At 42.3% G+C, this 15,225-nt stretch overlaps 1 protein-coding gene across 20 annotated transcripts in view; it reads left to right on the top strand.

Annotated features, from left to right (window-relative positions):
• kmt2d (lysine (K)-specific methyltransferase 2D) overlaps nt 1-9,028 on the top strand; it is a 250,592-nt gene extending 241,564 nt beyond the window's left edge. For all 20 annotated transcript variants that reach the window (XM_068024872.1, XM_068024871.1, XM_068024870.1 and 17 more), the window contains 3 exons: nt 3,009-3,082; nt 3,756-3,864; nt 6,101-9,028. In XM_068024872.1, coding sequence (XP_067880973.1) covers nt 3,009-3,082; nt 3,756-3,864; nt 6,101-6,193 — 276 coding nt within the window. In that variant the 3' untranslated portion in view covers nt 6,194-9,028. The remainder of the gene's footprint in view (nt 1-3,008; nt 3,083-3,755; nt 3,865-6,100) is intronic.
• Nucleotides 9,029-15,225: the final 6,197 nt, after the last annotated feature.

Raw genomic sequence — 15,225 nt, 5'->3', positions numbered from 1 at the left:
CGGCAAGTTCTGGCGCACATATCTTCGGTACTATTGCTGGAATGTTGTCAGGGCCCATAGCCTTTGCAGTATCCAGTGCCTTCAGTCGTTTCTTGATATCACGCGGAGTGAATCGAATTGGCTGAAGTCTGGCATCTGTGATGCTGGGGATTTCAGGAGGAGGCTGAGATGGATCATCAACTCGGCACTTCTGGCTGAAGATTGCTGCAAATGCCTCAGCCTTATCTTTCACACTGATGTGCTGGGCTCCCCCATCATTGAGGATGGGGATATTTGTGGAGCCACCTCCTCCAGTTGGTTATTTAATTGTCCGCCACCATTCATGGCTTGATGTGGCAGGACTACAGAGCTTCGATCTGATCCGTTGGCTATGGGATCGCTTAGCTCTGTATCGCATGCTGCTTAACGCAGTTTGGCACGCAAGTAGTCCTCTTGTAGCTTCACCAGGTTGACACCTCATTTTGAGGTATGCCTGGTGCTGCTCCTGGCATGCCCTCCTGCACTCTTCATTGAACCAGGGTTGGTCTCCTGGCTTGATGGTAATGGTAGAGTGGGGGACATGCCAGGCCATGAGGTTACAGATTATGGTTGAGTACAATTCTGCTGCTGTTGATGGCCCATAGTGCCTCATGGATGCCCAGTTTTGCATTGCTGGATCTGTTCGAAATCTATCCCATTTAGCACGGTGGTAGTGCCACACAACACAATGGACAGTATTCTCAATGTGAAGGCGGGACTTCGGCTCCACAAGGACTGTGCGGTGGTCACTCCTACCAATGCTGTCATGGACAGATGCATCTGCAGCAGGCAGATTGGTGAGGACGAGGTCAAGTATGTTTTTTCCCTCTTGGTTCCCTCACCACCTGCCGCAGACCCAGTCTAGCAGCTATGTCCTTTAGGGCTCGGCCAGCTCAGTCAGTAGTGGTGCTACCGAGTCACTCTTGGTGGTGGGCATTGAAGTCCCCCACCCAGAGTACATTCTGCACCCGTGCCACCCTCAGTGCTTCCTCCAAGTCGTGCTCAACATGGAGGAGTACTGACTCATCACCTGAGGAAGGGTGGTAGGTGGTAATCAGCAGGAGGTTTCCTTGCCCACGTTTGACCTGATGCCATGAGACTTCATGGGGTCCGGAGTCGATGTTGAGGACTCGCAGAGCAACTCCCTCCCTACTGTATTCCACTGTGCCGCCACCTCTGGTGGGTCTGTCCTGCCAGTGGGACAGGACATACCCGGGGATGGTGATGGCAGCGTCTGGGACATTGTCTGCCTGGTATGATTCTGTGAGTATGTCTGTCAGGCTGTTGCTTGACTAGTCTGTCAGACAGCTCTCCCAACTTTGGCACAAGCCCCCAGATGTTAGTAAGGAGGACTTTGCAGGGTCGACAGGGCTGGGTTTGCCGTTGTCGTTTCCAGTGCCTAGGTCGATGCCGGGTGGTCCGTCCGGTTTCATTCCTTTTTATAGACTTTGTAGCAGGTAGGTGCAACTGAGTGGCTTGCTAGGCCATTTCAGAGGGCATGTCAGAGTCAACCACACTGCTGTGGGTCTGGAGTCACATGTAGGCCAGATCAGGTAAGGACAGCAGATTTCCTTCTCTAAAGGACATTTGTGAACCAGATGGGTTTTTACAACAATGGACAATGGTTTCATGGCCATCATTAGACTAGCTTTTTCATTCCAGACTTTTTACTAATTGAATTCAAATTCCACTTTCTGCTGTGGTGGGATTCGAACCCATGTCCCCAGTGTAGTACCCTGGGTCTCTGGTTTACTAGTCCAGTGACAATACCACTGCGCCACCGCCTTGTGCGGGCGGGCTGTTTTCTCCCCCCTCCCGTCCAACCGCCGTAAAGTCCGCCAGAGGCGGGAGCGGGGCGGGAAGGCCTCCTGGAGCCTCCCGCTCAATTTTACGCCACCCCCACGGCACCATCCAATCCCTGCTGGGGCGGTGTAAAGTTCAACCTATTAACTCTGTTTCTCCACAGATGCTGCCAGACCTGCTGAGTATTTCCAATTGATAGTAAGTGAGAGAAATGAGATTTCTAGTTTTGATTTGGTGGTATTTCTTTGAATTCATTTCGATTACATGAGCAATTTTTTTTAAATGACTGCAGTTTATAGCTTTGTACCAAGCTTATTTTGAAGCCACGTTGCAAATTAATGACTACAAACTAGAGAGGGGATAATTTTAATGTATACAATGCTGTGTGATTAGTTGTTTGTATTTGGCTGACCTTATTTAAATGTTTCAGATATTCAAAATTCATTTAGTCCAGTTTTTTTAAATCTAGATTTAAGAAGTTGGGTAGAAGATTGTCTACTGTGAATATATATTGTTTGGCTTGTGCTTGTTCATCTTTTGTAAAATCATGTTTTTGATTATTTTGAATGTAAAATAAGGTTTGTTCTAATGCTTTATTACTTTCAAAAAACGGGCTAAGATCTTAAAGATATAAATCCAGTAGCTAAAAGCAATTATCAGACACGTTTTATTAATTTACCAGATGCTTGCCTACATCTTAAGGCAAGGATATGGGACTTGTCCATGAGAGTGATCTAAGATGTACATGACAGCTGAAATAATCAAAAGTAAGATAATTAGAAAAGATCCAAAAATACAACTCCGAATGAGGGATCACTTAGAGTGCTCTGAGTCACCGAACCCAAGAGAAATATTGAGTAACAATCCTAAAATGTAACATTCCTCTTGTCCAAAAGTCTGCAAATGTCATTGTATATAAAACATGCCAGTTGCCACTGCAAAAGATGCATCAGTGATATAGTGTAAAGGATGCAATTCTGACTCGATCGCTACCCTCCCTTCTGTACTCTTGACTTGTTGCGTTTTGTTATAGACAGTCTCGCTACCTCAGCTCACAGAAATGCACAGCTTTTAATTGAAATACAGAGTTTCATTGACACTGAAAATTTGGGGCACTCGATAGTTTTCTGAAAGAGGGAAGAGAAGTACAAGATCGAAAGCTAAATTTGTTTTTATCTTTTCTTCAGAATCGAGGTGTTTATATGTTTCGGATTAATAATGAGCATGTGATTGATGCTACTTTAACCGGAGGCCCAGCCAGGTAAGTGATGATTTCTGCTGTAATGGCATCAGCAAGCCTGATTTTTAGAATTGAATTGAAATCATTTTCATAGTCACAATCATATGGTAATAATTATTACTGGTAATTGACAAACAAGGGTTCTGAATTTTTTCTGCCTATCTTGTAAGAATGTGAAACTTCTATCCCCTTGGCAGTCTCTACCCCTTTTCCTTGCTGCCCCCATCTACACAGCCTTTGCATCCAAGAGAACAGAGTGGGAAACCTACTTCTCGGCCATGAGCAATCTCACCAGAAGGGTGACCTTGAATGGTGATCACGTGATTTGAACATTATGCTTTATTTCATGCTTTTCCTTTGCAATCAGCAAGATCTTTATATAAATTGTGTATTTGGGAATTAACTCATACATATTACACATTTTGACGACCATTACAATGCCAATATTGATTTTGTTATACTCTGGCCTAGCTATGCATGTATTTACGTCCCACACTCAAGGACCAATAATAAAGGTAACTTCACTAATTGTGGCATCGGTTTTCCTGGTATTGTGATTTTACAGTTTGTTGTACTGTGAAATGTCCATACCTGACTATATTATAAGTATTTTTTTCTCTTCTAATTGTACTTTTGTGATGTTAGCTTGCTGCTTCTCTTTTTTAAAGACACTTAACCTTTTTCTACTGTGCAGATATATCAATCATTCCTGTGCCCCCAACTGCGTGGCAGAGGTTGTGACCTTTGACAAGGAGGACAAAATAATAATTATCTCAAGCAGACGAATTCCAAAAGGAGAGGAGGTGAGTGGAAAAACAGAAAAATAAGTGTTAGTGGATACTTGGCTGAAAATTAATGAGAAATGCAATAAAAACAAGAAATGCTGGAAATACTCAGGTCTGGCAGCATCTGTGGAGAGAGAAGCAGAGTTAACGTTTCAGGTCTGTGACCCTTCTTCAGAACTGACAAATATTAGAAATTTAAAAGATTTTAAGCGAGTAAAGATGGGGGTGGGGCAAGAGCTAACAAAAAAGGTGTTGATAGGACAAGGTCACAGAGAATAACTGACCAGAAGGTCATGGAACAAAGGCAAATGGTGTGAAAGACAAAGCATTAGTACAGAGGGGGTGTGAATAGACTGTAAAGCACTCCAAGCACCCTCTCTGTATTAATGCTTTGTCTTTCACACCATTAACATACCATTTGCCTTTGTTCCATGACCTTCTGGTCGGTTATTCTGTGACCCTGTCCTATCAACACCTTCACCTTTGTTATCTCTTGCCCCACCCCTTGTTTTACTTGCTTAAAACGTTTTACATTTCTAATATTTATCAGTTCTAAAGAAGGATTTAGTTTAGAGATACAGCACTGAAACAGGCCCTTCGGCCCACCGAGTCTGTGCCGACCATCAACCACCCATTTATACTAATCCTACACTAATCCCATATTCCTACCACATCCCCACCTGTCCCTATATTTCCCTACCACCTACCTATACTAGGGGCAATTTATAATGGCCAATTTACCTATCAACCTGCAAGTCTTTGGCATGTGGGAGGAAACCGGAGCACCCGGAGGAAACCCACGCAGACACAGGGAGAACTTGCAAACTCCACACAGGCAGCACCCAGAATTGAACCCGGGTCCCTGGAGCTGTGAGGCTGCGGTGCTAGCCACTGCGCCACTGTGCCGCCCCAATCACAGGATCACTGACCTGAAACGTTAACTCTGCTTCTCTCTCCACAGATGCTGCCAGACCTGCTGAGTGTTTCCAGCATCTGCAGTGTTTTGCTTGTATTTCTCAAATAAAATGTCATGCACAGATGTTCATCTGAGTTATAGCAAATCCAAGTGTTAACTTATATCCTTTGTCATCCTCCATGGTCTGATAGCTTAACCTAAGTTTTCCACAATGGAAGACCAGTTGGATATTGTCACTTTGAGAACATTTATGTTGTACTTGCATTGTGTTGAATTCCTTTTTCCAACAATACACATAACCCTGTATACAGGCTGTTGAACAGCACATAGAACTACTTGAGTTCTAATAGCATACTACTGGAACAACTTGCCTCTCACCTGGGCTTCTGGGCCATTTCTGACCATGACCAGCTAGCACTGTCTGCTGCTGTTCCCCCTCTACCAAGTAAGTATCCACATAACACATCCTGAAAATAAATGTTCAATGGTGTTAATGTGTGCTTGCATGGTATAAAGTATCCCATTCATCTAAAGGCCTGCTCGGGTCTGCAAATGGAGTATCACAGAATAATGCAGTGCAGAAGAGGCCCTTCGGCCCATCGAGTCTGCACCGATGCATTAAAGACACCTGACCTGTCTACCTAATCCCATTTGCCAGCACTTGGCCCATAGCCTTGAATATTATGACGTGCCAAGTGCCCATCCAGGTACTTTTTAAAGGATGTGAGGCAACCCGCCTCTACCAACTTCCCAGGCAGGGCATTCCAGACCGTCACCGCCCTCTGGGTAAAAAAGTTCCTCCTCCAACCTCCTGCCCCTCACCTTAAACTTGTGTCCCCTCGTTACTGACCCTTCAACTAAGGGGAACAGCTGCTCCCTATCCACCCTGTCCATGCCCCTCATAATCTTGTAGAATACTTCCATTTTTCCCCGCACCCAACCCGACCATCAGTTAACCTACCCTCCATTTTTCACTTTGTTCCTTATCTGCACAAGCTTAAAATAACTGTAACAAAACAACCTTTAAAGTCCAAAAAGTAAATTAACATTAGAGTCACTTACCTGAGGTGGTGATGGAGCATGTCCGATCCGGCCCGGCCCGACCCTAGCCCAAATGCCGGACCTGGAAGTCCCACCCGACACATATCGTCGAGTCCCGTCAGGTTCGGGTAGCAGGCCTTTACATTCATCTATGTAAAGTTATGGAAAATTTATATTACTCATCTGGGGAGGTTTATAATAATTCAATAACTACACAATCAAAAATATATCAATTGATGTCTGAATGTTGACTGTTCATTGAATATTTTCTGTCTTGATATTTCTTTCTTCCTTCAGCTGACTTATGACTATAAGTTTGATTTTGAAGATGATCAGCACAAGATTCCATGTCATTGTGGAGCTCTCAACTGCAGAAAGTGGATGAACTAAAATTTTTAGAGCAATTTTTGCTGGTTCAGAATTTACAATTTCAGATAGTTCAGAATTCTGGACTTAGCATCTGGTATGCTCAGAGAAATCATACTGACAGATATTCCTACATGGAGTCTCTCAGCAGCAAGACTATGAAGATGGGAAAAATTCTCTCTAGTTTACGAAGAAGTATTTACCAAATTTCATGTTGAAGAATATCTGTAGTTGGGAGATAGTGTAGTGATCTTGTTAATTTCAGACATGCAGAACCTTTTAACAGCATTTAGTGAACAATGAGATACTAAAACAAATGGACTGAGCAGGTGTACAGAGATATTAAGATACACAGCCAATGACTGCGTTTCCTGCCAGGCCTGTGGGTTGCTTCTGAATGTAATCTATGAATTTTTTTGTCTATAGTCCCCGCGAGAGAGGGGGAGAGAGACAGACAATGAGAATTTCTCAGCTGTGCAGACTTTTTCTGATGGGACTCATCCTAAAGGACAGATTGTATTTCTGATGAAGTCCAGCCAAAGGAGGGAAGACTGGGATCAGAAAGTCACCAGCTTTCCTAACTCTGCTGGAAGGGGTCTCTGATTTTCGACAGAGGTCTGGTACATCTCAAGTTCAAAGGGAATGGGGTTTTCATCTGATCAGATTTTTTTTAATGCAAGAATGTTTGAACATTGCGGGTATAAGTAAAATCAAGGTTTTTTTTATGGTAGGGGAGTGACTTGAAACCAAGGAAGCGATTTAATGAGCAGCACTCCTAAAAACACTAGAGTTTTAAAGAGATGGTGTCTATTGGGTGTGACAAATTTGACTGCATTAATAGATTTGGATTTCCCATACTATTTGCCCTAATTGTATGCTGGAGAATCAATGTGGGATTTCTTGTTTGCAAGGTTTTTGGTTACTTTGCCATAATCAGTAATGTTGACTTTTCAAGCAACAGCCCCATTTTGTGTGTTTATTGCTATCACCAGATGGTAGTTTATTTCAAGGGAAGTAAACTCCATAATTGACCAAAATCTAGAAGAAGGAAAGACATCATGAAGTAGCTTGGTAGAAACTGAGAAAAGTGTAAGCATCCATCCATGTTGGTCACCGTATGTAAAATCTGAGTGACTAGCTAGGAAATGTTGATCTTTTACACATTGTTACTCAAAAGTAAATGTGCAAAAGATACTTTATGAAAGACAATCCACATTAGTAAGAACTCACTAGGACCATTTGAATGGTTCTCTGTTGGGGATTTACTGGAAACAAAATATAAAGGGGCTCTGGGCTGGCACAGACAATTCTAATACCTTTAGTGATGCGGTCTGGTTGTAACTGTCCGGTTGAAAACCAAGGTTCAAATTGATAAATTGACCAGCTCCCAACTCTGAATCTGGACCTTTTAAGTTGTCGACCTGACGACATATCTTTCCATGATTGGTGACATTTTCTTCCAACAGGCAATTTATATTGCTTCAAAAATAGAAGCAGCAACGCACCAGTCATACAGGGCTATCTAATTTGGATGATTGAGACCTATAACCTCAAGTATAAGTCCTCATTTGCTGATCAATAATGTAAAACATAGTGAAAAGTAGGGTGGCACTTGAAGACATGGTCTGAGGCCACCCTGATTCTGATCAGTCATTATCGACAGGCGAGTGGCTAGGGCATTTGGTTCAACGCACAAACGGACTCTCTCTGAAATCTCTTGCAGAGGAAACTTGCACTGAAGGATTTCTCACCTACTTGATTCCACAAGTCATTTTACTGTAGTTTTGTTCCTGTAATATATATATAAAAGTGTGAATTTTATTCGGAACAGTAGGATAGGTCTGGATGGGGGAGATTTTTTTTATTGGCGCGATTCGTGAAAGCTGCTGCCCCCACTGCATCTTCTCCATGCTGCAACTGTAAAAATGTAAATACAAAACTTGTAGAAATCTCCAAAGCAGAAACCACTGGATCAGATTCTCATTCGTACAAATGAACGGTTGGTATTGGTGATATAAAATAGCTGCTGGTTGGATTGAAGCAGGGAAGACCTTAGCATGCAATGAGAAGATTCTAGGTAATGTAGATCATGTTAGATAAATTTAAGCTTACAGTGTTTTACTGTTTTTATAATAAAAGCTGATTTCACCCCCTCTCTTCAACTGACAGGAGCTGGGGTGTCTTTTAATGGAAGATTCTAATTTAAAAATTGGGCGTTTTTTTTCATTTTAACTGAAGATGTCCGCAGAGCCCTCATGCATTGTGGGATCCCACTTCCCTGACCGCCACAGTTGGGGAGGTTACTGTCACGTAATGTATTGTTGGAACGTGCTCAGTTAACAAATGAAGATGTCCTGTTTGCAGTAAAGCCTTGTTCATACTGTTTACACTCTGAGCTAGGTATTTTGTGGTGCATTTTATCCTTGCAATTGGGGCAAAAACAAAAGCAGAGATTTCTGAGTATTTTTTAATGAAAGGTAAACTTCCAGAATATGAAAGTTTTTTTTTTGTTTGTGTTGTGTGCATTCTGTACAGCAAATGTTGTCACTGGTAATGAATTAAAATTATCCTTTTTTATTGTATGTGGCATGTTTTTTTTGTACTGAACATAAGTTGAATTGTACATAATTTATGTCAAAGAGCCAAGATGTTTCTTGCTCTATGTATTAAATCTCCTGCAGGAATAAGCTTATTCTGTACATCCCTGGTACATGTAGAGACCGTTTATGATCATGTTGGCTAGATTGTACAAACCTTTTTTTAAATACAAATGTAGCATCTTTGCATTACTGTATGATAAATAGGGACATCTGTTCCGACAGAGGTGAATTTACTGCATTAAAACTGTTTGAAATAAAATCACCCTTGGACTTTATTTATTTGTCTCGGGTTAGAGTGGGAGAAGAGAACCTAGTCTGCTGTGGTCAAGGATCCATATTGAAGGGCATTCTACTGTGTTCGAGACGCTTGTCTTGAAGAATTGATCTATTATGATTGTGTTTTTATGGTGCCACCTACAGATGCCATTCCAGTTAAGTATCTTAAATGTCTGCTTCATCGTGTGTTTAAGTTACTCAAAGAACAGTAATCAATAAATATGTATGTAATGAAGTGTTGAGCCATATTTTGTTACCACAGTTTGCACGTTATCTTTTATATAGCAGATCTGGCTTGTGCTCCTTATAAGAAAGCTATTAAGTTTAAATAGGATTTTGTAAAGTAGGTTTTACAATTGTAACATATTGAAGACTCTGAGGCTTTTGTGAGCATTTATTTTAATAGAGCTACAAACTGAAATGCAAGTTAATTTTTCAAGTTCTTTTAGACCTTTTAGCAGATATGATAAAAGCCTTCAGTTTATTACTTCAGTTATTTCTGAAAGGGCCTGTATCCTGAGGAGATACTCCAAATCACAGAATAATACAGTGCAGAAGAGGCCCATCGAGTCTGCACCGATGCATTAAAACACCTGACCTGTCTACCTAATCCCATTTGCCAGCACTTGGCCCATAGCCTTGAATGTTATGACGTGCCAAGTGCTCATCCAGGTACTTTTTAAAGGATGTGAGGCAACCTGCATCTACCACCCTCCTAGGCAGGGCATTCCAGACCGTCCCCACCCTCTGGGTAAAAAAGTCCTTCCTCAAATCCCCCTTAAACCTCCTGCCCCTCACCTTAAACTTGTGACCCCTCGTAACTGACCCTTCAACTAAGGGGAACAGCTGCTCCCTATCCACCCTGTCCATGCCCCTCATAATCTTGTACACCTCGATCAGGTCACCCCTCAGTCTTCTCTGCTCCAGCGAAAACAACCCAAGCCTATCCAACCTCTCTTCATAGCTTAAAGGTTCCATCCCAGGCAACATCCTGGTGAATCGCCTCTGCGCCCCCTCCAGTGCAATCACGTCCTTCCTAAAATGTGGCGACCAGAATTGCACACAGTACTCCAGCTGTGGCCTTACCAAAGTTCTGTACAACTCCAACATGACTTCCCTGCTTTTGTAATCTATGCCTCGATATATAAAGGCAAGTGTCCCATATGCCTTTTTCACCGCCCTATTAACCTGTCCTTCTGCCTTCAGAGATCTATGGACAAACACGCCAAGGTCCCTTTGTTCCTCGGAACTTCCCAGTGTCAGGCCATTCATTGAATACTTCCGTCTCACATCACTCCTTCCAAAGTGTATCACCTCACACTTTTCAGCGTTAAATTCCGTCTACCACTTTTCTGCCCATTTGACCATCCCGTCTATATTTTCCTGTAACCTAAGACACTCAACCTCACTGTTAACCACTCGGCCAATCTTTGTGTCATCCGCGAACTTACTGAACCTACCCTTTTTGTATATTGAAGTGCAACCTCTTCAAAAGAATGAGGAAAACATTCTTGTATGGTAGAATTATAATGGAAGTATTTTCATAATACATGAATATATTTTGACTGGCAGTTTCTAATTTGACTCGAGCAATACTTGTACTTCTCTAGATTAATTAAGCACCAATAGCTGACCACTTGTATTAGAGACTGCAGAACAGGTAGGTCCATTGAAGGATGAGATACCTAGTTCTTTAATTGGTTTTGTGCCCACAATTCCACAGTGTAGTATAAGTGGCATCAGTAGTATAACTTGATTGTGCCTGCTGTTGCTATAGTACCATTCTTGTTACATTGCCAATGTCTCCCACAGTACAGATAACTGGCAATTCACTTCACACTACACTGTACTATTTTTGTTCCTGTTGCTAAATCAGCTCGAGCCTTGCTGGCAAATATGAAGTTAAGTGGGGGCTATTGGAAAGGGCATTTGGATTAGGGATTACCATGATGCAGAGATGCTCATTAATATAACTTGGAAAGGAGAGAATGCAATTTATGTAACTATGCACTATTAGGTTGTTAGTATGGCCATCCTTCATAGTGGGAGAGTTGCACATTATTTGAAATGAGAAATTTTGCAAATATATTAAAAAATAAAATCCATGTGAAAAATTAACTATCTGTGCAAAATGCAGATAGCCAAAAGTTCCCAGCGAGTTTGTTTTATGCTGTTGCATAAATGCATGTTCCTTTGGAAGTTATGACTTTTGTGTCTGGTTTCAGCAAACTTAAAGGACACTGTCCAGGATTTTAGTCCATCATTGTACATATGAAAATATCATCTTGAGTGTGCTGTGAGTGACGTACTGAACCTTCAGAAAGAAATTGCATTTCCACAAAACTCACCTTTAATTTGGTTGCTTAAATCCTGATTGATGGAAGACAGCCTTATACGGAATTGAGAACAAGTGGTTACTTCTGTGGAATCTGTATGACCACCTTTTTTCTATCCCAGGTCATGCAAACTGCCCTAATTACTCTGTTGCAAGTTAATTTTAACCAATTGCGCTGAAAGTATGCCATGTGGGAATATTACAACAGAAGACATTTTACAGTTTTCCTACATAAATAGGAGCACATACAAGTGAAGTGAATTGGTACAGTGAAATTTTAATTAGTGTAAATTGTTAATTACTGAGAATAGTGCTGTGTGGACAGAGTCAAGCTGTGAATTGTGTGTGAGGGATTTTACTGACTAGGGGAAAGAGGTGCTCTTTGCATTCTTTTCTGCCTTTTCAGCCTTCACGGTACAGTGGAAGAAGCTGATTGGCAAGTAACTGGTAAGTTATTCCACTTATTACATTAGCAATAGTTAGTTTGTAAAGCTAAGTAATGGCAGGGCAGCTCGACCAAGTGGAATGTGCCTCCTGTGGCATGTGGGAAGTCGTGGATGCACCATGTGTCCTTGACAAACACGTCTGCAGCAAGTGTCAACTGGCTACAGAAGCTTGAGCTCCGGGTTTCGGAACTTGAGCAGCAGCTCGAGTCATTGTGGCGCATCCGCCAGGCAGAGAAGTAAGTGGAGAGCACGTTTTAGGAGGTAGTTGCCCCGGAGCTTAAGAGAGCACAGGCAGAGAGGGACTGGGTGGCTGCCAGACAGACAAGAAGGTCGAGGCAGGTAGTGCAGGAATCCCCAGAGGGCATCCCATTTTCTAACTGGCATTCAGTTCTGAGTACTGATGGGAGAGTGGGTTCCTCTGGAGAGTGCAGCGGGAATCATGACCAGAGCACCATGGGTGGTTCAGCTGTGCAGGGAGTGAGGAGAAAGGACGAGAGAGCGATAGTGATGAGGGATTCTATAGTTAGGGGAACAGATGGGCGTTTCTGTGGTCGCAATGTGATTCCAGGATGGTACGTTGCCTCCCTGGTGTAAGGGTCATGGATATCTGAGCACTCTGGAGGGTGAGGGCACACAACCAGAGGTCGTGGTCCACATTGGTACCAACGAAACAAGAAGAAAGAGGGATGAGGTCCTGCAGGCTGAGTTTAGGGAGTTAGGAACGAGATTAGGAAGCAGGACCTGAAAAGATAGTAATCTCCGGATTACTCCCAAGGCCACGTGCTAGTGCGTATACAAATAGGAAAATACACCAGATGAATGCATGGCTGGAGAGATGGTGCAGGAGGGAGGGCTTCAGATTTCTGGGGCATTGGGACTGGTTCTGGGGAAGGTGGGATCTGTACAAGCCAGATGGTCTGTGCCTGAACAGGACTGGGACAAATATCCTTGCAGAAAGGTTTGCTAGTGCTGTTGCAGATGGTTTATACTAGCTTGGCAGGGGGGATGGGAACCTGAGCGTAGTCTTCGGACAATTTCAGAACAGGGAACAGAAGGCAGAAAATTAGCGAGTGCCTCTGAAAGACAGAAGAAGCAAAGGTTACAAAGTGTGCAGCACAGGAATTTGGCTATGTTAAAGGGTATTTATTTAAATGCAAGGAGTATAGTAAATAAAGCCGATGAGCTGAGGGCACAGACTCATGGCAACATGATATCGTTGCTTTCACGGAAACTTGGCTTAAGGAGGGGCAAGAATGGCAACTCAACATCCCTGGATATAGAGTTTTCAGGTGGGATAGAGAGGGAGATAAAAAGGAGGGGGTGTAGCATTATTAGTTAAGTAATCAATAACAGATTTGAGGAGGGATGATGAGCTAAATTAATCATCAAATAAGGCCATACGGGTGGAGCTCAGATAACAAAGGGGCAGCCACACTATTAGGAGTGTACTATAGACCCCCAAATAGTGAGAGGGAGGTAGAAGAACAAATATGTCGGCAAATTTATGAGTGCAAAAACTATAGGGCAATAATAGTTGGGGATTTCACCTACCCGAATAACAACTGGGATACAAACAGTGAAGGGCACAGAGGGGACAAAATATTTGAACTGTGTTTGAGAACTTTTTTAGCCAGCACGTAACAAGCCCAACAAGAGGGGGCGCAATTCTAGATTTAGTCTTACGTAATGAAGCTGGGCAAGTGCAGGAAGTAACAGTGGGTGACCATTTTGGAGATAGTAAGTTTTAGCGTAATCATGGAGAAGGACAAAGATAAAACAGGGGTAAAAGTTCTAAATTGGGGGAAGGCAAATTTTAAGAAGCTGAGAGGTGACCTGGTGAAAGTGGACTGGATACAGCTACTTGAAGGAAAATCAGTGGCAAACCAGTGGGAGGCATTCAAAAGCGAGATTCTACAGGCACAGTGTAGGCATGTCCCCACAAAGATAAGGGGTGGTACTGCCAAATCTGGAGCCCACTAATTATCTAGAAGCTGACAGGGTAAGTTAAAGCAGAAAAAGAAAGCTTATGACGATCACAAAAATCTTAATACTTTAGAAAGCCTAAAGGAGTATAGAAAGTACAGGGGTGAAGTAAAAAAGGAAATTAGAAAAGACACAATGGGCTGGATGGTCTCCTGTGCTGTAATGTTTCTATGGTTCTATATCACTGACTAGAGAGTTGTCTCCAGTCACTATATAAAGAGAACTTTTGACTTTCAACATTGTCAGAGACAACCCTGAAATACAAATGTCAGTGTTGGATACAGCCAGGTACCATTTTGTTCTGGCTGTGAGTGACCTGAGCTCACAGTCCATCACTAAAGGTCATCAATGTAGCTTTTGCAGTGTTGGCAAGTACAGACCTTCCCCCACCAAAGGGAATGTGCAGGACTGAAAAGAGCACTGTTGTCCATCTGGCTGGTCCCATTGTCAAGGCAGCTGCAAAACTTTAAACATGCAAAATATATTTCATCCTTGCTCTGTACTGCAGTATAAATAGGGTGAATTCCAGATGGCAAGCAGCTTCAGAATATTACACACAGTAAAATAAACGTAATAATGGAAACCTTTAAATAATACCTTTTTGGAGGGAGGGGTGAAAATAAGATATAAACAAAGAATCAGGCCCCACAGTGGTGAATAGTGTGTCCTGGAATAAGGGTTTGTTTAGAAAAAAAAGGTAAACACATTGTTACGACCGAGGTGGGAGGAGTGCACTGTTTATTCTAGTTCCACAGGTCACAACATATATTTTTACATTTTTCCACTTACCGATACAGTTAATCATATTTATTTTTCCCCAGAGATAAACACAACAACCAGGTTTCTTTAATAAACAAAGACATTATTTATTATAAACTAAGTCTTAACCAATAATGAAGTAAAACATACGCACAAACTGAAATATTAAAGCCTCTTATTTATCCTAGCCCTCACACACAAACACACTGGTTAACCGGGAAAAAATAAAAGGGATTTTTGTTTACAGCTGTTGCAACGCAATAGAAGGAATAATTTTTTAAAACACTTATGCTGAAAAGTAGGTATGGAAAGATGTCCTTTGTTTTGGTTATGCGTCTCGACAGCTGTCAGTGGGATCTTCTGAGACAGTTCTGTCCAGACGATGATGTTGATCAGTTTGGGTAGGCTTTCCAAGAGATGCAGCTACAGAAGGCTCCAAATATGTCTTACAGCATGAAGGCAGCAACAAGGTTTCAGTGCCCACACATTCAATGCAAGGTTCCTTCAAATACAGGAGGAAATAGGAATCTGCCACATTGGAAATACAGGTTTTCTTTTTAAGAGAAAGAGATGAGCTGTCTTCTGCTGGCAGGTCAAGAAGCAACTGGCTTTCTTAAATCAAATTGAAATCATATGACTAACTGGTTTGGCCACATC

This window comes from Heterodontus francisci, chromosome X (genome assembly GCF_036365525.1).
Source record: "Heterodontus francisci isolate sHetFra1 chromosome X, sHetFra1.hap1, whole genome shotgun sequence".
Taxonomy (NCBI): Eukaryota; Metazoa; Chordata; class Chondrichthyes; order Heterodontiformes; family Heterodontidae; genus Heterodontus; species Heterodontus francisci.
Note: the sequence above shows the minus strand (reverse complement) of the source record. Positions and strands in the feature narration are given on the sequence as shown.